The 22857-nt window shown below is 33.7% G+C and overlaps 1 protein-coding gene across 5 annotated transcripts in view; it reads left to right on the forward strand.

Moving 5' to 3' along the window:
* REV3L (REV3 like, DNA directed polymerase zeta catalytic subunit) overlaps positions 1-22857 on the forward strand; it is a 170355-nt gene that overhangs the window by 66959 nt on the left and 80539 nt on the right. For 3 of the 5 annotated variants that reach the window (XM_044388809.3, XM_044388810.3, XM_044388811.3), the window contains 8 exons: positions 3571-3667; positions 7510-7604; positions 8171-8275; positions 9322-9406; positions 9491-9642; positions 13694-13813; positions 17013-17250; positions 22029-22171. In XM_044388809.3, coding sequence (XP_044244744.1) covers positions 3571-3667; positions 7510-7604; positions 8171-8275; positions 9322-9406; positions 9491-9642; positions 13694-13813; positions 17013-17250; positions 22029-22171 — 1035 coding nt within the window. The remainder of the gene's footprint in view (positions 1-3570; positions 3668-7509; positions 7605-8170; positions 8276-9321; positions 9407-9490; positions 9643-13693; positions 13814-17012; positions 17251-22028; positions 22172-22857) is intronic. The other 2 variants (XM_026511625.4, XM_048226106.2) reach the window with 1 other exon arrangement.

Genomic DNA, 22857 nt, shown 5'->3' on the forward strand with positions numbered 1-22857 from the left:
TGGTCAGTCGGTTGAGCATCTGACCTTGCTTTCAGCTTGAATCATGATCTCATGGGTTGTGGGATCGAGCCCTCCCCACCCCCCACGCTCAGCATGGAGTCTGCTTGAAGAATCTCTCCCTCTGCCCCTCCACCAGCATGTGCATGTATGCTCAAGCTCTCTCAAATAAGTAAATCTTTAAAAAATAAAGTTCAAAAGACCTGGACAGATACTAGCAACGAAGAAGATGTAATGATGGCAAACACGTGAAAAGATGATTGTTAACATTATATATCTTTAGGGAAGTGCAAATTACAACCACAAAGACCTACCACTACATATCTGTTAGAATGGCTAAAATCAAAAAAATTAGCAATACATGCTGGTAAGGATGTGGAACAATGGTAACTCTCATTCATTGCCAGTGGGAATGCAAAATAGTGCAACCACTTTGGAGCACAGTTTGGCAGTTTCTCATATGTTACGTGTAGACTATATGACCCAGCGATTGCCCTCCTCTGCATTTACCCAAGTGATTTAAAAGTTATGTCTGCCCAAGAACCTGTATGCAAATGTTTATAGCAGCTTTATTCATAATTGCTAGAAGTCTAAAGTAACCAAGATGTCCGCTCATTGGGGCAGGATAAACTGATATAACCATACGATGGGATACGGATACTGTTCATCAATAAAAAGCATCAAGCTACTGATTCATACAACATTGATGAATCTTTAATGCTTTTTACTGAGCGAAAGAAGCCAGACCCAAAAGGCCACTAATTGGATGATTTCATTCATATAACATTCTGAAAAGGCAAACCTATAGAAATAGAGAACATATTAGTGGTTGCCAGGGATTGGAAGAGAGGGGAGTATTGACTGCAAAACAAATGTACAGGGAAACTTTTAGGGTGAAGGAATTATTCTGTACGATACTGCATGGGTCTATATGTTTATCAAACCCATAGAACTACACCTTAACCAGTTGTTGAAGGTTAACATCCTCAGTGGTGTCATGTGGATATTGTGTACCCCCTCACATGAGGTGACGAGGAGGACACTTCATCTCTGTGATACCTCAGAAACCCATTACCACAGTCTAATGGTGAGAAAAACATCAGACAAACCCAGATGTAGGGGGACATACTGCAGGTTACCTGGCCAGTACTCATGATTCTCAAGGCCATGAAAAAAAGACTGAGAAATAGACCAGAGGAAACTTAGGGAGACGGGATAACTAAATGCAATGTGGCGTCCTAGATTGGATCCTGAAACAAAAAGTGGACAACAGTGGAAAAATTGGTGAAATTCAAATAAATCATGCAGTTTAGTTAATATTGATGTGTCTGTGTCAGTTTCTTTATTTTGACAGATGTACCATCGTAAAATGTTAACATTAGGGGAGACCTGGTGAGCAATACATAGAAACTCTCTACTACCCCTGCAACTTCTGTATAAATGTAAAATTATACCAAAATAGAAAGGTTATTGGGGGAATAAAGGAATATAACAGGTTGGTTATCAGTATCAAATACAGATGAGAGTTCAGTTAGGATTCAGGAATGGAAAAGATTCTAGACTATGAACAGGAGGTATTTATAGGAAAAGGAGGTAATTTTAACAAAAGTTTATTTCCAGTAGGAAAAAAGCAAGAGAACAGTTTGAGTTGTCAAAATATATGTAAGCCATTTATTTTAGTTAATAGAAGTTAGATGAGTATTAGAATGTTAATTAGAAGGAATTTTTTTCAAGAGAGGGAAAATTTTTACAATTCAAAGGCAGGAATACATGAAATTTAGTTAGGGGAAATTAAAAGCAGGGAAATTGATGCAAGTATGATGAATTAAAATATAAATTTTAATTCATTATACTAAATGGCCCTCAGGTTTTGTTTTGTTTTGTTTTGCTTGTTTTGTATAAAAGGTTATAGTGAAATCATGGAAAGAATAAGTGAATCACTTCTTTATTTTATCATGTTTCTCAGACACATTACAGTTAAATTGACGGTTACCTTCTTATGGTAAATTAATATATATTACATATATATGCATAACTTAAAATTTTTATTTTATAAGACAAGTTAATGTACGTAATGTAGTCTTTTGAAAATAGAGTAAATTCAAAAGTAAAAAAGATTTAGAAATTTTAATATTATATATGCATATACAGTTTTTTCTCAGTATTGCAGTTATATAATCAGGTGTCAGATGAAATGGAAATGGTGCTAATTACTGTAGTTGTTAAGGTGAAGTATATAAAGTAAATAGAGTAAATATTTTGAGCACCACAGAGGTATTTTATATTACATTTTTTACCATCCACAATTGAAAAATTATTTTTATTTATATATATATATGTATAATACATATATATATATATATAAAAGGGAGTTTCCATGTTCTTTAGGGAAATATGCTAAAACAATGCATACAAAGTAGGTAAAATGTAAATTTTTATAATGTTATCAATAACTTTGAATCAGTAAATTTGTGTAGATTCTTTTTTCATATAAATTAATTAGAAAATAATACGGTAATTTACAGCTTACAAAGTAATTTCATATTAATGCCCTAGCCACCTAACAGCAAAGTCTTTAAAAACTTCTGAAGGTATGTAAGATCACTTAACATGTTTTGATATGTGTTTTATTGATATAGCAAAGATGGTAATACCTGATTTCAGTCTTAATTACACTATTTTACAATCAAGCTAATCAAATAAGATCAAATTTGATTTGATCTTGATTGAGTGTCCGGCTCTTGATGTGAGCTCAGGTCTCGTTCTCAGGGTCATGAGTTCAAGCTCCATGTTGGGCTCCACGCTGGGCATGGTGCCTACTTAAAACAACCACAAACAAAAAGTATTAAATTTAGCTGGAAAAGATTACAAATTTAGTTATCTTTCTTAATGTTAGGATTCTTTCCATGCTACTCATTTTTTAAGCTTTCTCTTAGAATTTAAATTCCCACAAGAGATCACAGAAAAGTTGCTAAAATTTAGAGACTACTTCAAAGTATGACTCCAGGACTCAATGCCTGAAACCTAGACAACTAAGCAAACATGCATAGTTCCTTCTTCCACTGCTGGTCAAATTGTATTTGCATTTGCCCCAGGTTTCCACTCATTGTTAACTGCCATCACTTCTGGAATGTGTTGGATATTTTTTTGTTCAGGGATTAGTGTTAAAGTATGTTTTGACTCTTATCTGAAATCTGATTTCCCCTAGAATTTTAGTGGAGATTCATACAGAATACCCTAGGAATTTAAAGTCAATAAAAATTCTTAATTCATTATTTTCAAAATGAAATTTTAATCATACCTATCACAATAGCCACTTAAATGTGTCATACTTTTATTCCAGTATCTAAGTATTGTATCTGTTTCTCTCTCATATCCATATTGCAAATACTTTCGTCCCCTCTTAGTTTGGAAACATTGTTCTCAGCTGTGCATATGCATTCCTGTGTGTGTATGCATTTTAAGGACACAATTTTAGGAACTAGTCATACAGGTTATATATTGTTTTACTTACAGGGTAATTGTGTGCAGGTTAAAAGTAGAACTTATCCCCTTTTACCTTTCTATTCCTAGGTGATCCATTGCATACAACTGGGTCTTGCAAGGATCGACTACCAGGAAATTCTCTTACTGGTACTTTATTTCGGTGGGAAGAAGATGAAATACCAAGGTTAGTTAATGTTGTAAAGGAAAAAAAAACAAACCTATTTATGTATATCCTACTGTATTCAGAAATCAGTGGTTACTATAATTTAATCTTAATGTTATATATATATATATATTTTTTTTTTTTAATTATAAGTTTGTCAGAGAAGCAAATGTCAACATTAGTATGTTAATGGAATCACAGGTTTAAAAAACAGACCTTGGAAATAGGATGAAAATAGACCTACTTAATACCTAACTAATAAAAGTAATCTGGGTATAAATTTTTATACTTCTCTCCAACATCTGTCTTCATTATGCATTGTAAATTGATATCCTATAACTTGTCAAATAAAAATCACATAGTAAAATAACAATTTAAAATGTAAATAGCAAATATTTTTAATAAAAATGACCCCCAAATTTCTAAATGTTTTTATGAAAAAAAGTAGGTTGACATACTGTGTATGAATAATATAGTTTGTGATTTCTTTTGACCAAGTGTATTATTTATTAGGCTTTCTGGGGGAAGTAACATTTTCCAAGTGTTTAGATTTCCCTACCATAAAGCAGATATGTAATTAGTACATATCTAAATTATCAGTAATAGTTTTATGCATAGAATTCAGAAGGGTATCTGTTTTATACCACAAAGTTTGCTCAAGCTTTCTTGATCCTTCTATTTATCAGTTGGGTATTAGCAAGATAATTATGGTCTTCCTCATTTCACATATGTCACCTGATGCTTTTTTAAGTAGGTAATTTTCATGAACAGTGCAAGACAGAAAAAGGTTTTAGTTAAATGATTTATGTTTTATTTCATAATAAGAAAGTGTGAATTTAAAAAGCAACTGAAGATAAACTATCATAAAAATATTTGTTTAAAGTTTATGTTGTTTAAGATCCTAATATATCCTTCACGGAATTTCCACATTTTAGAATTACTTGGGTTTTTAATACCTAAAGTTGAGAAAGAATCTCACTAAATAATGATAGAAATACATTGTCTTATGACAGAAATAATTGTACCAGAATGAACTTTGAGGAATTCTAAGTGATATGCACAGTGACTCGCCTTACCTCTTGATTGACCTTAACAAGTATTAGGACTTTTTGATAAACATTCACATGCACGTTCACATATGCATACATGTGTACTTCTTGGTTCCTTCTCAGATACAGCAGAATTGTTTTTTAGTCATGTTGAAATGGTATTAAGTTTAGACAGAATATTATTTACCACTTCAAATTCAAGTTCTAATCAGTCCAGGGCAAAGTGACTAAGAAGCTACTTGCTACCTTCATTTTTATGTCTGTGATACAGTTCCTCTATCTCTCTGAAACTGGAGCGCGTCAATTTGATCCAAGGACTTTACCTATTCACTAGAGCCTTTAGTTTTCAAAGTTCTATATTTAATAACTTGTGTTTTGCCTGATCAAATGAGAGCAGAGTTTATTAGTATTTGAAATCCATTTATAAGCAACCATCTTTCTAGTTAGGTCATAGCAAAGCTTTACTGGTTAGAAGTAAGTTTGCGGAAACCAATATAATGAAAAGTTTGCAATTTAGAATGTTTTTGGGGAGCCTATTTTATTCTTAACTGATACATTATGAGCAAAGATAGGAGTAGGCAAACTAGTGAAATTAGACAAGGTACTCAGAATTTATAGTAAATACAGGATAGCTATATATTTTTGTCTCAGATTATCCCACATTTTTGTATTTTGGGGATGCTTATATTGTAATAAACATGAGAATCCATTGTTTCACCAAGTACAAATAACATAATGTCAAAAAATTTTGCCATGGTTTTAGTACTCTTAGATTTTATTACAGTCTCATTTCTGTCCCCAGTGCTGTTATCACCTTCTTGGTGGGTACCTTTTTTTTTTTTTAAGCAAAGAAATGTTTTATATTCCCTCACAAATATTATTACAAGGACCATGACAAGTAGCAGCAAACTCATAAGAGATGAGAGTGCTGAGTTATCAGTTCTACTAACCCTACTTGTTAACTCATTGTAAATTACCACATATCATGGACCTTCAGGGTCCTTTGCCAGAGTGTTGAATCCACAAAAGTCAAGTCTTACTGCAATAATCTCAACACTGGCTGCCCATCAATTGATCTGAAGAGACTTTTAAAATTATAGGTGTCTGAGCTCCACCCTCGGATTCTAATTAGTAGGTCTGTTTTGTTAAGCTAGGAACAGAAATGTTCAGAGCGGCACAATTGTCTAGTTACGATCATATTGCTTATGTACTTTTCATGACTATAATGAATGGTTTACATGTTTTGCTGACTCAAATTTTTTACTTATGGTTTTTCTATCTACTGGAAACAAATTTTTAATTGTGAAAACTACTTTCTTTTCCTAGGAACACTTCCAGTTCTGAATGTCTGAAGTAGTTTTGTAATAAGGGCAAGAAATAGTTGTAAATTTTTACTATGAGATTGCATTTTTTTTATGTTATTGTTCCCTTCTTTTATCACAAATATACTACTCCTGGTATATTCACCATTGACATTTACAGTATAATTCTTGTAAAAATTGTGAAACTTTTTGGTAAAAAGAGAAAACTGTTGACCAAAAACTATTTTATCTACTACTTCAATTCATGACAAAACTGATTTTATTAAATTATATGAATAAAAAAACACAAACTACATTGATAATTACTTTTTCTGAAAGTAAAAGGGATATATTGTGATAGGTTGGCTAATATGTCCCTTCTGTATCAATGGTAAAAAGATATATGTATGTGTTTTGTATCTACACATATATGTATATACATATAGGGATTTCCTTAGGGATAGACAATGGAAAACTAATATGTTTCTCTTAAAACATAAAATCTTTCAATTAAAAATATTAATGAAATCTGCCATCACCCACTTTCTCGTAAAAGTTCTCCTTTTCATTTGAGGTCCATATTTATAGGAGATCTAAATTTTGGAATGAGCAAACTGGTATCCACATTAGATGTTGTACGTTCATTCTATCAAACAGGGACAGTAATGTGAAGTCTTCCTAATCCTTTTCATAGCTCTGATGGGAAAAAAAATGCTTTTGAGTAAAAGAACATTAGTGGGGAACAACCCTCTGTAGTTTTCATAAGAATTAATGGCCTTGTGGTATCACCACTTCTTAGCTATGATCCCACTGTGGAACTCATATGGTTTCTCAGTTCTGTAGTTTTGGAGACTTTTAAAGCATTTCTCAGCTCAGCAGTAGTTGAGGACAGGGAGAAAATATTATTTGCCCACTTTTCAGTATGCTCACTTCCCCTTATCTCTTGAGCATATTTTGTCCTCATTTTTTACAGCCGTCTATGATTGCTGAGGGGGTTGCCTCTGGGCAAGTGATTACAAATATATATAGTTTCTGTATCCCTCTGTTGTCCCTCTGTTATCTAATCCCATTCTACCCTGGATATGACCCACATGCTAAAACATTGTACATTCTTGATATATAAAATATAGTGAACCAAAATATGTAAAATATACTGAAAAAGGACCTCAGTAGAGTTGTCAATAGAACAGCTTTTGTATTTTTCTTTTCCTGTTTTTTATTTCTTTTTATGTACACACACAGTATCAATTGTGTCATGAATAATTGTGACTTACTGTAATATCACTAAACATGAAAAATTATATAAGAAAAGTCTTCAGAAAATTTGCTGTTATGTGATACATACATATATACATATTTATTTATTTATTTAAATCTGTTATTTATTTTTTAAGTAGTCTCTGCCCAATGTGGGGCTTGAACTCACAGCCCCAAGATCAGGAGTTGCATGCTTTACTGACTGAGCCAGCCAGGCATCCCTGATTATTTTATTTTTGATTATTTCTTAATACAGCTCTTTAATACTGGAAGGTGTTGAACCGCAGAGTACATGTGAATTAGAAGTGGATGCTGTAGCTGCTGATATCTTAAATCGGCTGGACATTGAAGGTATATGCACAATTATTAATATGTGTTTTATTTTTAAAATTTAATGACCAAAGTAGATTGGAAAAAGTAGGGAAGAAAACATTAGTAGAGAAGTAACATGTTACAGAAGGAGGATGCAAAGTGTTATGGAGATTTCTTCTGTACCTCTGATGAGATGGTCATTATTTTTTCATTAATATTTTCATTCATGTATGTATGTTTGCATAGACGTGAGCCTAAGGTAAGATACTAAATACATTAGCCATCATAAAAGAATTTCATATACTCTGCCTTTTAATTTCTTAGTTTTCAGGTTATGTACCAGGCAGGGGACTCTTAGGTGTATTGGCTGTCGTCAGATGTTTGAATCTTACTCATTTGCTGGGTTTTTGGGAGCCAGTAGGAAGAAAGCTAAAAAAGAAGTAATGTAATAATGTAGATTGGGAATGTTTGGTCATTTTATTACACAAAGCAGGTAATTTTTTTTGAGGCAGTATTTTTTTTTTTTTTTAATTTTGGAATTCTTTTTCTGAGCAAGTATTTTTCACTTTGATCCTTGTCGTATTGAAGTATTATTGTGATTATAGCTCAAATTGGTGGAAACCCTGGTCTGCAGGCCATATGGGAAGATGAAAAGCAACGGCGAAGAAACAGAAATGAAACTTCTCAAATTAGCCAACCCGAATCACAAGGTATAACTCTAATAGTACTCTGGTGATTTTTTTTTTTTTTACATTAGATATTCTATAGAAAAGTTTAAGCCATTGAGTTTTTACCTTGACATTAAATTTTACTTCTCAAATTACCTTTAAATGTTCTAGTTTTTTCCTATTGTCATCGCTCTGAACTGTAATTCTTTACCTCCAAAGTGTCACTCTTTGTTCTTTCCCTCCACCCACACCCCCTATCCCCATAGAAATTGGCATATTCATTGTCCTTGGTTTTCACCTTACCTTGTCTTCTTGTCCACCTCTTTGCTCTTTTTCTATTTTCTAGTATGTTCTAGCCTTTTGTATTTCCAAATGACCTAGAATACTCACAGAAGATACAAGTCCCAACTTAGAAACACTATATTTTGTTCATTAAGCTTTGAACATTTTGAGGTTTTAAACTATTTTCTGGGTTTGTCCTATAAATTCTCACTTTGATCATCTTGTACAGCTCTGAAGAAAATACTCATTTTATGTATTACTAAATTCTACATTCAAAAAAGGGGCTTAAATAAATGCCATGAATGCAATAAAAATTTTTAAATAAAAGTAAAAGAATTATATGTAAAAGAATAAAAGGCATAATTCAGAAGGTAAATATATTTGAAATATAGTAGTAAGTATACATTAAAGTATACAGTATAAAGTACAATTAAAATTTTTATTAAGTCTTGGACACTAAAAATGCTATGATAAATTTTGAGTGCTTTCTAAGAAATATTTTATAAGGGGGAAATTTCTAGGTTCAGAGTGTGTGACACATTTATAGGTAGAGAATAATGTTTTTGTTTTAGATTTAAGTTATAATTATAGAACTTAATCTTAAACTGACTTTAAGTGCTTAATTTTATAGCTTCAATAACAACCATTTCTCTTTTGTTTGATTTTATAATAGGGCTACTTTTATGTGGTATTATATGTGTCAAGAAAAAGATAGGAAATTGTTACCATTTTAAAAGCTGCTCTAAGAGAAAGGAAAATATTTCATTCGTTATCTACATGTTTTAATGCACTTTTAAAATTCAAAGATCGCAGGTTTGTGCCAGCAACAGAAAGTGAAAAAAATTTTCAGAAGAGACTTCAGGAAATTCTCAAACAGAATGATTTCTCTGTGTAAGTGGTTATTTATTACAGATCTCAGAACTAATTTTATTGCTTTGTTATCTAGTTTGTTATAAAGGGTATGTTTTAATTAAGCAGAACATTATCAGGATCCGTGGACTACAGCGATGGATCTCAGGAGTTCTCTGCTGAGTTAACATTGCACTCTGAAGTTCTGTCTCCTGATATTCTTCAGTGTACACCAGCTAATATGGTAGAAGTCCACAAAGATACAGAGTTGAGCAAAGGTGAGGTTTTCTTTGCAAGTATACAGAAAATACTATAATAGACATCTGTATGTCTGGCACTGAGATACTAGTATTTGGTTGAGTTAGCTAAGTTTCTCCCATTCCTTTACATTTCCTTCATTTCTAGAGGTAAACACTATTCTAAAGTTGGTGTAAATTGTTACCATATATGATCTTATATTTTCTTATGTATGTATGTCCATAATATATACTGCTATTTTAGGTTTCAGTTTTACATAAATGGTGTTCTACTTGACATAAATTAAACTACTTGCTTTTTTTATTCAACATTTTTAAAATAATTTAATTGAGGAGGCACCCGGGTGGCTCAGTCAGGTAAGCATCTGACTCTTGTTCTCAGCTCAGGTCTTGATCTTTGGGTCGTGAGTTCAAGCTCCATGTTGGGCTCCATGCTGGGTGTGAAACCTACTTAATCAGTCAATAATTAATTTAATTGAGGTATAATTTGTATTACATGAAGCGCACTCATTTTAAGTGTACAATTCAGGGACACCTGAGTGGGCTCAGTCGGTTAAGCATCTGCCTTCCACTCAGGTCATGATCCCAGGGTCCTGGGATCAAGTCTAGCATCGGGCTCCTTGCTCAGTGGGGAGCCTGCTTCTCCCTCTGCCTGCTCTGCCTTCCACTCGCCCTGCTCGTGCTGTCTCCCTCTTTCTCTGACAAATAAATAAAAACAAAAAATCTTCAAGTGTACAATCCAGTGATTTAGTAAATTTAGAGTTGTGCAAACATCCCCGTAATTCAATTTTAGAACATTTCCTTCACCTCAGAAGATTCCTTGTGTCCATTTGCAGTCACATCTGTTCCCACCTCCAACCTGAAGTAACCACTAATCCACTTTCTTATCTTTCAAGATTTGCCTTTTCTAGATACAGCATATAAATGAAATTACACAATATGTGATCTTTTATGTCCTCTTTCATTTAGCATATTTCAAGTTCATCCATATTGTATCTATCAGTATTTCAGTTTTTTAAATTTTATTACCAGATAGTATTGTGTTTTATGGATATTACCATATTTTGTTAATTTATTCATCAGTTGATGGATATTTGAGTTGTTTTCACTTTTTTGACTCTGAAGAATAATGCTGCTATGAACCTTATATGTAAGTCTTTGTGTAGTTGTATATTTGCATTTTTCTTGAGAGTCACCAAGAATGGATTTGCTGGGTCACTTGGTATACTTGCATTTAACTTTTTAATGAACTTAATTTAATGTAGTCCAAAGTGACTACACTGTTTTACATTTCCACCAGCAATATGTGAAGGTTCCAGTGACTTTGCATTGTTACGAACACTTCTTGTGTTTTTTATATAGCCATCCTAATGTGTGTGAAATAGCATCTCATTATGGTTTTAATTATCATTTCCCTCATTACTAATGATGTTGATTATCTTTTATGTCAACATTATAATTTTGAAATCTATCCTTGTTCATACATGTTTCTAGTTCACTCATTTTAGCTGCTGAATAGTGTTCCTTTGTAAGACTAAACACATTTATATGCTTCTCTACAGCTATTAGATCGTTTTCGCTTTTGCACTGTTATTAATAGTGTTATTTTTGTCATCTTGTGGCAAGAGTTTCTCTATAGAAAACATATAGAAGTGTAATTTGCCAGGTCTTAGGGTGTAAGTACTCTAACTAGATAACATCTGTTCTAACAGGGTTTCTGTAGTGGTTAGATTATACATGATTGGTAAATTAAAGAATAGTGAAAGTTTTACTCCAAAGTCACATTGTTTCATATGCAATTTTTCTAGGCAAGGGAAGCCAGAATAGCAGGAGTAGAATTTACAGCTTTCAGCAGGAATGAAAAAGCCTCCTTTACACTGCTGCATTAGCAGCAGAGGCACTTTTGACTATATTTAACTACAACTCAAAATGAGCATCTACACCCAGGGCTTCCTCTCTCTCTAGGAGTTGAGTCCCAGCATTGTGCCATGTCTGGCTTATGGCAGGTTGCACCTGAGGTCTCCTGAGCTCACCTCTTTGGCAACCTAGTGGCTCAGAATTCTGCTTGCATTTGCTTTGTCTTAGTGTCTGCCAGCTGCATTCTAATCAAAATGTATCCAGCATTTCCATACTATTATTTCCTGTACATTTTAATATCCACTATGACAGCCTCCAGCCACACTGGCTGCCTGCCTGACTGATCAGAGTTATCTCCTCAGGTACCAATTATTGATTTTATTAGTGTTCTGGTTACAAAGTTGTATAAATTTTGCCTTAACCTTTTCCCCCCTTGTAAGCCCTGTTATTTTTAGAGTTCCATTTTTCAGATTTTGAGGTATGTTAATAATAAAAGTATCACATTATAGTAGTAATGCCATATTGTAAAATTGCTCTGTAAAATGATCGTACCTAAGTTTATAATCCCACAGTGTACTAGAGCTTATATTTCCCTATATCCTCAATGACACTTGATAGTATCAAATAGTAAAAATTTTTTGCCATTCTGGTATCTCCTTAGTTTAATTTGCATTTCCTGATTACTAGTAAGTTTGAGCATTTGTGTATCTATCTGAGGATTGCTTATTCATGCTCTTGGCTCATTTTCTGTTGGGTCCTTCTCTTTCGTGATGTAATGCAGGTTTTCATCCCTACGGCTTACGTGTGCTTACAGTTTGGTTTTTCACATTTAGGTCTTACACTTATCTGAAATTTTACCTGTATATATAATAAGGATCTAATTTTATCTATAAGAGAGGGAGGGGCAGAGGGAGAAAGAGAATCGGGGCTCAATATCATGACTTGAGCTGAAACCAAGAGCCAGACACTTAACAGACTGAGCCACCCAAGCCCCCCATATTTTTCTAAATGTAAATAGCTAGTTGTTCCAACATATTTACTGCAAAATTTTTTTCCCACTGAATTCTTCCATCTCAGTCATGTTCTCCTATGTTAGTATATTGTTGTAATTACTGTTGATTTATAAGTATTGATATATATCAGGGGAAGATCTTGTTCAACTACAAAATTGTCTTGTCTACTCTTGATCTTTTAAAGAAACTCTTCTGTATTAATTTTAGGATCAGGTGGTTCATTTCTGGGAAGAATGCTGTTCAGATTTTATTGGGAATTTATTGAATTTTTTAGACTGATTTAGAAACATTTTTAATCTTTAATAAAGCCACATCATCTTATCTATGAACGTGATGTATTTCTCATTTTACTTGGTCTTCTTTCATATCTTTCAATAGAGTTTTGCCATTTTCTTTGTAAAATTTGCTATCTTAGATATACTCCAGGTGCCTTATAATTGTTGCAATTATAAGTTTATCTTTGAAAAATTATATCTTCTACTTGCTAGTACATAGGAACTTCACTGACCTTTGTATATCAATCTTATATACAGCAACTTTTATTAGCACTAATAGTTTGTCTTTTCTATTGGATTTTTTGTGTATAGAGCCCTCTGTAAATAACAATTTTATTTCTTTTCCTGTCTTCATACTTAAAAAAAATTTTTTTTTAAGGCACTGCTTAAGAACTCAGATAATGTTAAGTAGAAATTGTAAATATTTAGTGATTCACAGATTGAGGGGTTTTTTTTGGTTTTTTTTTTTTAATTTTTAAAATTCTTTTTAAAGATTTATTTATTTTTGAGAGAGTGTGTGTGCACACACGTGAGCACGAGCGGGAGGGGGGGGCAAAGGGAGAGGGAGAGGAAGTCTTAAGCAGACTCCTTGCTGAGCACAGAGCCCACTGTGGGTCTCCATCTTAAGACCCTGAGATTATGTTCTGAGCTGAAACCAAGAGTCAGAAGCTTAACCGACTGTACCACCCAGGCACCCCTGGGTTTTTGTTTTTTTTTTTTTCTTTTTTAATTACTCCATGTGACTGGTTAGATATTCCTATGTCTTTTACTAAGTTTAATTGTGTTTTTATTTAACATACAGCACTAACACTTAAAAATTTTAAATAGGTTTGCATCATCATGCTTCCTAATTTACACAAATTATAAACAATAAATTTTATATTTAAGCTATTGCTTTAATCTTTCTGTATTCTTCGTCATCTTAAGGTCACACTACACACAAAGTGAAGGAAGCACTTATTAATGAAGAAGCAATTTTGAACCTCATGGAAAATAGTCAGACTTTTCAGCCTTTAACCCAAAGACTGAGTGAGTCACCAGTTTTCTGTAAGTAACAATTCTACCGTAAATTTCAGTATGTTAATCAATGAAAGTGTGTTATGTGAGGAGGCGGTGTTTTTCCTTTGGTTTGAAGAGGTTAATGTTGCATGTTCAATAAATCCTTACTGTAAGTATAAAATGAAGCCTTGAATTAAATGAATTAGTTTTGTTTTTTGTTTTCTGCACATTTTTTTTCTAAAAAACAATTGTGAAAGAAAATAATTCCTTTGCTTTTTTTTTTTTTTTTTAACTTCACTTTGGTTGGAGGAAAACCATATTGCTTTGGGGAAAAATGCATTTATTTTGAGTTAAAACTTTCCAAAGTTGAGTACATTAATAAAATACTGTAATTCTTTCTTGATGAGTATCAGAAATTTCCCTGGACAGTTCTTTTTAAGCCATTAATTTTGGCTAGGGTGGAATAGGACCATTATTTCTGCGTGTTTTTTACTTTGCCTAAACGCGTTTTCATTAGCATCATAAGCCATTTGCTAGATTTCATTTCATTAATATAGTCTAAATTATTGACATCTTTTTCAGAAATTTATTTAAAATTTCATTGCAAAAAGTGAGATGTCATTGAGTTTCATGCCTCTTGTTTTGCTTGGTTTACTGATTTTGTTTCTTTTTTTGTGAACTTTACATTTTTTCATTCTTATTGTATCAAACATGTTCCCAGCTTTCTACAGTGTCCTCTGTCTGTTATCTTCATTTTCATTTGAATGGAACACAAATTGACTGACTAGGAACAATACCAAAATTATTGTACACAGTCATATATCAAGAACATTTGAGACAGGAGTAGAAAACTTTTTTCCTTTATAAATGAATGGCATATGCAGAAAGAAATGATCCAGAGAAAAAATAAGCAGCTGAAAGAGAGGAACATAGAGAAAATGAAGGAATTTTTGAAAAAGAAACTGAGACATATCCTTATTTCATAACATTAGGCAAATAGAATGTATCATCAGTAGATAAATTCCCCCTTGCCTAAGGTTGCAAAAATGGAATCTTAATGTTAGTCAAAGATCTGAAAGTCAAATATCTGTAATTCATTTGCTAATATTAATCTTTTTTTAAGAATGAGACAGGAAAAATGAACTGCAATTCTAGGTTTAAGAAAAGATTTGTGGGGGCGCCTAGGTGGCTCAGGTCATGATCTCAAGGTCATAGGATCAAGCCCACATTCCTGCTGAGCAGGGAGCCTGCTTCTCCTTCTCCCTCTGCCTATTGCTCCCCCTTCTTGTACTCACTCACTCTGTCAAATAAGTAAAATCTTTTTAAAAAAAGACATTTTTGCCAAAATGGCTCTTTTAAGCAAACACCTTTATTTTTGCCTTTATATTTCATAGTATACTTGAACCATTTTCTTTAATGTCAATGAAGTACACCTGAAACCTGATATTTTAGTAAATAGGGAGTGCATTATCTCATTTTACAGAGAAAAAAGCTGTGGATTAGAACAAACCTCCATCTTCATGGTCTTTTTTTTTTTTAAGATTTTTATTTTATTTGTTATTTAAGATTTATTTATTATTTGAGAGAGAGAGCGAGAGAGAGAACATGCATTGGGGGGAAGGGGCAGAAGAAAAGAAAGAGAGAGAATCTCAGGCAGACTCCCTGATGAGTGTGGAGCATGATGTGGAGCTGGATCTCACGACCCTGAAATCATGACCTGAGCCAAAATCAAGAGTCGGATGTTTAACTGACTGAGCCACCCAGGTGCACCCTGCCATATTTTTAAATAATACCTTTTATTGAAATATTTCACATTGCAGAAAATTTACCTTCTAATGTGTATGGTTCAGTGATTTTTTAAAAGATTTTTATTCATTTATTTGAGGGAGAGAGCGAGCACAAATAGGGAGGAGGGGCAGAAGGAAAAGCAGACTCCCTGCCAAACAGGGAACCTGACATGGGGCTCGATTCGAGGACCCTGAGATCATGACCTTAGCCGAAGGCAGATGCTTAACCGACCGAGCCACCCAGGCGCCCCCAGTTTAGTGATCTTTATCATGTTCACAGTGTTATGCAACCATCACCACTCTCTAATTCCAGAACATTTTTATCACCCTAAAAAGCAACCCCATAGCCATTAGCAGTCATTCCTCTTCCCTCTTCTCAGCTCTTGGCAACCACTAATCTATTCTCTTTTTTACTGGATTTACCTATTTGGGTCATTTCATATAAATGGAATCATATAACCTTTTGCTTGTGGCTTCTTTCACTTAGCATAATATTTTCAAGGTTCATTCAAAGTTGTAGCCTGTATCAGTATTTCGTTCCTTTTCACTACTGAATAATATTCCCTCATATGGCTACACCAGAGTTCATTTATCCATTCTTCAGATGATGGATATGTGCATTGTTTCCACTTTTTTGGCGATTACAAATGATACTGCTGTGATTATTCATGTATAGGTTTTTGTGTAGACATGTTTTTAGTTAACTTGGTTATATACCAGGAGTGGAATTGCTGTATCATATGGTAACTATGTTGAACATTTCAACAAACCATCAAACTTTTTTCCAAAGCTGCTGCACCATTTTACAGTCTGATGGGAATGTAGGAATGTTACATTTTCTTCTACTTCCTTGCCAATACTTACTACTTGTCTTGATTTGGCAAGCGTAGTGCATATGAAGTGGTATCTCATTGTCGTCTTGAAGATTTTTTAGGTAATGTCATTGACCACTTTAAAGCTCTCTTGTGTTTTTCAACCACAGGTTTCATTTAACTATCCTGTGAGCTAAATAAAAACTTAAGTGAGAATAAGGTGTTCACATGTACTGTTTTTAAGGCACTTCTTCCTTAGCATTAATTCATATATTACGTATTTTGATTTTGTTTTGAACACTGGGAACCCTATTTGGTTTAGTGCTCCTCAACCTTAATTGTGCAGTAAGAGCTTGGACAGCTTGTTAAAGTGCATCTTCCTGGGCCCTAGCTCAGAAGTTCTGATTCAGGCAATAGAAGATGGGTTCTGGGAATCTTCTTTTTAACGAGGACACAAAATCATTCCAGTGCAAAGAGTCCAAGGATCATCACACTTTGATAAAAGAGCTACATCAACACAGAAGTCTTTGCATCAACTGTATTTTTTCAGTATGTGCCAGCATCTGTGATTTTGTTGTTTTATAATTGATCTGAATTGTTGAATTACTTAGAAAGTTATTTGTTAGTGATGCTTCACTTGTTTTATAGTGGACAGTAGTCCTGATGAGGCTCTGGTACATCTTCTTGCTGGTTTGGAAAATGACGGATATCAGGGGGGAAGAAATAGGATGCCATCACCATGTCATTTCTTTGGAAACACTAAAAATCCCCAAAATAGTGACGATGAAGAAAATGAACCACAGATTGAAAAAGAAGAAATGGAGCTTAGTTTGGTGATGTCTCAGAGATGGGACAGCAATATTGAAGAACCTTGTGCCAAAAAGAGGTAACTTTTTAGTTATTTCAGTTACTTTAATAATTTCCTGTTGTCATCACTGATTTTTCATTAGAAATTATTTTTACTATTATTCATAATATAAACACCTTATAAACTAAATAGTTGTCTTTTAAATCCCTTTAAAGTAGTGCTTTGTTTTTCTTGTGGCATAAATCTCATATTCTAAGCAAAATAAAATTTTGCTGACATTCAAAAAGATTAAACCTAGGTGTTTTTTTTCCAGATTTATTAGAAGATTAAACCTAGGTGGCTTTTTTTTTTTGAGTTTTATTGAGATGTAATTGACCTATACCACTGTATGAGTTTCAGTGGTACATCGTAAAGGTTTGACTTTACATATTTTATGAAATGATTACCACAAATAATTTTAGTTAACACTCATCATCACATATAGCTATAATAAAAAGAAATGGAGGGGGGAAAAGGGGGGGAAAAAGTTTCTCCATGTAATGAGAACTCTCAGGATTTTCTCTAACAATTTTCCTCTTTAATCGTACAGGAGCGGTAACTATAGTCACCATGTTGTACATTACATCCCTGGTCTTTATCTTATAGTGTTAAGTTTGTACCTTTTGACCACCTTCCTCCAGTTTCTTCTACCCCCATAAACCTAACTTTTAGAAATTATATATGTAGTATTAATATGTGTGGATAATAACTGGGGCAAAGTAGAAGTGCCTCCTTATCCCTGAACTTGAGGAAAAAGAACGCCCTCTGAGAGTTATATGGGTTACAGCAACAGTTACAGAGTCAGCTTGAAGACAAGAAACAGCCTTTAGGTCTGATTAGACTGAAGGAATTAAATATTAAAAGTAAATAAAAGTCTCAGAAACTGACACTGGTATTCTGGTTCATTTCTCAAGCTAAATGAATAAGGTGGCACTGTGGTTTTCCAAATCAGTCTCTTCTGAGACTGATTGGTTTGAGTTATATGTTCTGTGTGTAGAAAAAGATTGGGCCTCTAAGCCTGAAACACTGAGTATACCTCTCCTTTAAACTTATGTAGACAATACTAAAACTTCTAAACTCTTCATTTGAAATTTTCTCTTGTATCTGGGTACACATCAGAACCCTTCTTCTATATTTTCACAGTATGCTCCCTCAGAGAATTCCATTTTCATTCTATGAGTGGAGAATTCCAAACCTGCAAAATATTATTTCATACTTTTCCTGGCTTCGTGTACTCAGTTCCCTTTGCTGTGACAGTGATAAATCATTCAAAGACTCAGCTCTTGACCTTTGAAGAACTTATGCTACCTGGTCCAGACAGAATCAGTATTTGATTTCCTGATAGATTTGACCCTCAACAATGTCATAAGATGTCTTTTGTCAGTGTTTCCTATCTGTTTAAAAAAAAAAAACGGTGAAAGACATAAAATTTTTTGTAGCTCTTCTATAAGTTGTTTTTTTCAATTTTTTAATATAAACTTGAAAAATCTTTCTATGAAATATCCTATTGGGAAATGCCTCAACCACATCAACCTATAAAATGGCTTTGTTCTTGTTTCTCTGTTATTTCTGTAATAATAAATTCCCCCCAACTTCTGGAAGTTTGCAACTTCAGGGTTGTATGTGACTTGCCCTCCTTTGTCGTTCTATCCTTCCACCCCCCTCCCTCCCAAGGAAATGTCTTAGTTCGGGCCTTCATTATCATTTATCTGGAACACTGTGATTCATTTTTTAACTGGTCTCCTCCTTGCCTCCAGTCCTCCTTTATAATATGGGTAATAATTATGATTATTAAAAGTAAACATGGGCACTTAGAAAGGGAAGCAGAGCATATCAGGGACCTTCATGAGTTCAAGTCATTCTCTACAGTCTTTATATCCTTTTTAAAAATGGTTACTTAGGGGAATGTTATAATCGTATTGAGCCCTAATTTAGCCACACATTAAGTAAAGTCTTAACATCCTTGTAGATAAGGAGACTACATGGCAGTAACTCATTAGGTGGGTTCACAAGAACTTACATAACTTTGCATTTAAAAACAACATAAATGCTTAAATGCCAAGTATGCTAGATTGGATTGAGACTGTCACAAATATTAGAGATTGGTAATTCACTGGATGACAGAATATAGATCCAAAAATACCTCGAGACTCAATTGGTGATGCCTAACAAAGTACAGAGTCATATGTCTAGGTTCAGGCAGTCAGCTTTATAAATACAGACTAGGTAGACCTTCAGCTCCTTCTAGGCTTAACAATTGCTGTGGGAAAGCCATGATGTTACTTTATTGAGAACACAATAAGTCTGTAGTGTTGTATGGTTGCCAAAATAGTGAATTTAATTATTAGCTACCAGCTGTACCTAGGGTAACATTTACTATTCTAACAGATTTTGGATCTTATTAATAAAATAATTACAGTATTTACTTGATGTATTTAAGTCTTGCTGTAATAAATTGGATCGCTTCTTTCAAATTTTAGCAAAGTGTTGACTATTTGATATTTCTATTTGATCTTGTGGCATTTCACTTTTTCTTATTTCCATTTGTTTTTCTCTTTCTTGATTGTTTTATTTTGGTATTGTTTCTTTGATTTTACCTTCAGTGTATCATTAGCATTTTTTCTACAATTTCTTAGATGATATTTAGCTATTTATACTTTTATACCTGTATTAAGTAGATACACATTTAAATGTATAAAATTCTTATAAAGCCACTATCTACTTGTTATCATAGTGTCAGCCTGTTTAAAATCATAGGTGTGGTTTGTCCCACAATTAATGAATGCTTATATGTTCATTGACTGGACCAAATCTGTAAAAACCATGCCCAAGTCAACCTTGGGAAGATAAACCTAAACATTTGATAAATGCACATTAGAGAGAGATTGAAAAATAGAAGTATAGTGTCTAGAAAAGTTCTTCAGTTGTAAATGGATGTTATATTCTGCCCTGAGTACCATATTTTAAGAATTCTGAGAAAGGACAGGAAAGGGAAAAAAGAGGAAGAAGAGGAAGGATCTGTGAACACTGTCATTTTTATTCATTTATTTTTTTTTCATTTAATCTCAATTAACGTAATATATTATTGGTTTCAGAGGTAGAGATCAGTGATTTATTAGTCTTATATAATACCCAGTGCTCATTACATCACGTGCCCTCCTTAATGTCCATCACTCAGTTACCCTATCACCCCACTCCCCTCCCCTCCAGCAGCCCTCAGTTTCCTATGATTAAGAGTCTCCTATGGTTTGTCTCCCTCTCTAATTTCATCTTTTTTTAGTTTTTCCTATCTTCCCCTATGATCCTCCGTTTTGTTTCTTAATTTCTATGTATCAATGAGATCATATGGTAATTGTCTTTCTCTGATTGACTTATTTTGCTTAGCATGATACCCTCTAGTTCCATCCATGTCATTGCAAATGGCAAGATTTCATTTTTTTGATGGCTGAGTAGTATTCCATTGTATATACCACATCTTCTTTATCCATTCATCAGTTGATGGACATCTGGGCTCTTTCCATAGTTTGGCTATTGTGGACATTGCTGCTATAAACATTGGGGTGCAGGTGCCCCTTTGGATCACTACATTTGTATCTTTGGGGTAAATCCCTAGGAGTGCAGTTTCTAGGCCGTAGGGCTCTATTTTCAACTTTTTGAGGAACCTCCATACTGTTTTCCAGAGTGGCTGCACTAGCTTGCATTCCCAACACTGTCACTTTTAAAGAACAGTAAGAAAAATAGATAATGTTTGGTCTAATTAGAGAGGAATTATAGGACAAATTATAAATGCCTCCCAATATTTTAAAATTATCATGTGGAAAATAGCATAGACAGTCTACATAAAGCAACACAGGACAAAAGCAGGAATAATGAATGGAATTTGGAAAGTTCTGTGTAACAGAGGAAGAAAATCACTAAGAATTAATAATGGAAAAGATTAACCTGTGAGACAGCAAGCCACTTAACTGAGAATGTAAAAGTGGAGATTTTGTCATCTGTTAAAAATAAGGTTTTTGCATTGAGTAGCAAATTGGACTCAATGACCTCTAGTAATTCTTTCAGCTCTTAAGACAGTGATTTAAGGACAGATTGTGATTTGGTAAAGGATTAATGGAGAAACTGTTGTAGGTACAATGGACATTTTCAAATTTTTGAGACAAAAGATAAACTTAGGTATGGATAGAAAGGAAAGTATCAAGCTAGGACCTAGTGAAAAATTTTAAATTGTTAAGAGATGAAACCTGAAGAGATTATCTATCTGGACTTCACAGTCCATCTGAATTCTTTAGTAACCTGCTTTAGAGCCTCTGCTGGGATTGACTCAACACCTGTACCACTTCCGAGCCCCTCTGATCCCTGTTTTCTCTTTCAGCCTGAGTACCCCCTTGCTTACCTTTTTGTTTGTTTTTTCCAGTTCACAATGTAGAGATTGTATATTTATTTGTGGAGATTTCTTAAAATATGCCAGGATGCCACCTTTTTAGAAGTTATTGGGTTCTCACCCAAGCTGTTATCTATATCTAATATTAGGATGAAGGGGAGACTATAAGGAAGAACATGATTAGATAGTCCAGGATATTGTGGAGCTTAATACAGGACTGATGGTGTCTTCTAGCTCACATGAAAAAGATTTTAAATTTATCTGCAATAACTTTTTATAGGACATGATACTAAAGCAAAATAAATCTTTTCTTTTTAAGGTAATAATTTTCAGAGCTTTTCAATTTTACTATTATAGCATCAGATTAAGCAGTTTTTTTAATCTGACATGCTTTTTTCTATGATCATACTCACTAGTGAATCTTAATATTCTCTAGGTCACTGTGTAGAAATACCCATAGAAGCTCAACTGAGGAAGATGATTCATCTTCAGAAGAAGAAATGGAATGGAGTAATAACAGTTTGCTTCTAGCCAATCTTTCTATACCTCAGTTAGATGGAACTGCAGATGAAAATAGTGGTAAGTAAACTAATACACCGAGAGCATTTCATGATTTAGCAGCTAAAAATGTGTTTGATTTTAAAACTGTAATCACACATATAAAATCGGCTAAGTGTGAGGTTTTGACAATACTATCTATTATGTTTTGTCCTTCTCCAACATTTTTTCTTTTTAAAGAATGTGGACATATGATTATTTCTCATGTCTAAGAGGATTACATTTGTAAATCACTGATTTAAAACTTCATGAACTTTATAATCAGTTTATCATGTTAACATTTAAGTAGCATAAGAAACCGTAAGAAATATGTTCAGATGTTAACTAACTGGAATTTAAATAAAAACTTGAGAAAAAATATGCTAAGCTTATTTGAAGTGATAATACGAAGAAGCATATTTTATGAAAAATTTTCAAGGTGACAGTATTTTTCCCTGCTTGCCACAAAGGCACTGAATAGTAATATAATTTCTTTCTTTTTTTTTTTTTATTTTTGTGTTTAGTTTTTTTTTGAGAGAGAGAGTGAGAACATGAGCAAGGGGCGGGGTAGGGGGAGAGGGAGAGAATCTCAAGCAGGCTCCATGCTCTGTGCAGAGCCTAATGCAGAGCTCGAACCCAGGACCCTGAGATTCATGACCTGAGCCAAAATCAAGAGTGAGATGCCCAACAAACTGGGCCACCCAGGCGCCCCTAATATAATTTATTCC

The sequence above is a fragment of the Ursus arctos genome, unplaced genomic scaffold (assembly GCF_023065955.2).
Source record: "Ursus arctos isolate Adak ecotype North America unplaced genomic scaffold, UrsArc2.0 scaffold_13, whole genome shotgun sequence".
In the NCBI taxonomy this organism is placed as follows: Eukaryota; Metazoa; Chordata; class Mammalia; order Carnivora; family Ursidae; genus Ursus; species Ursus arctos.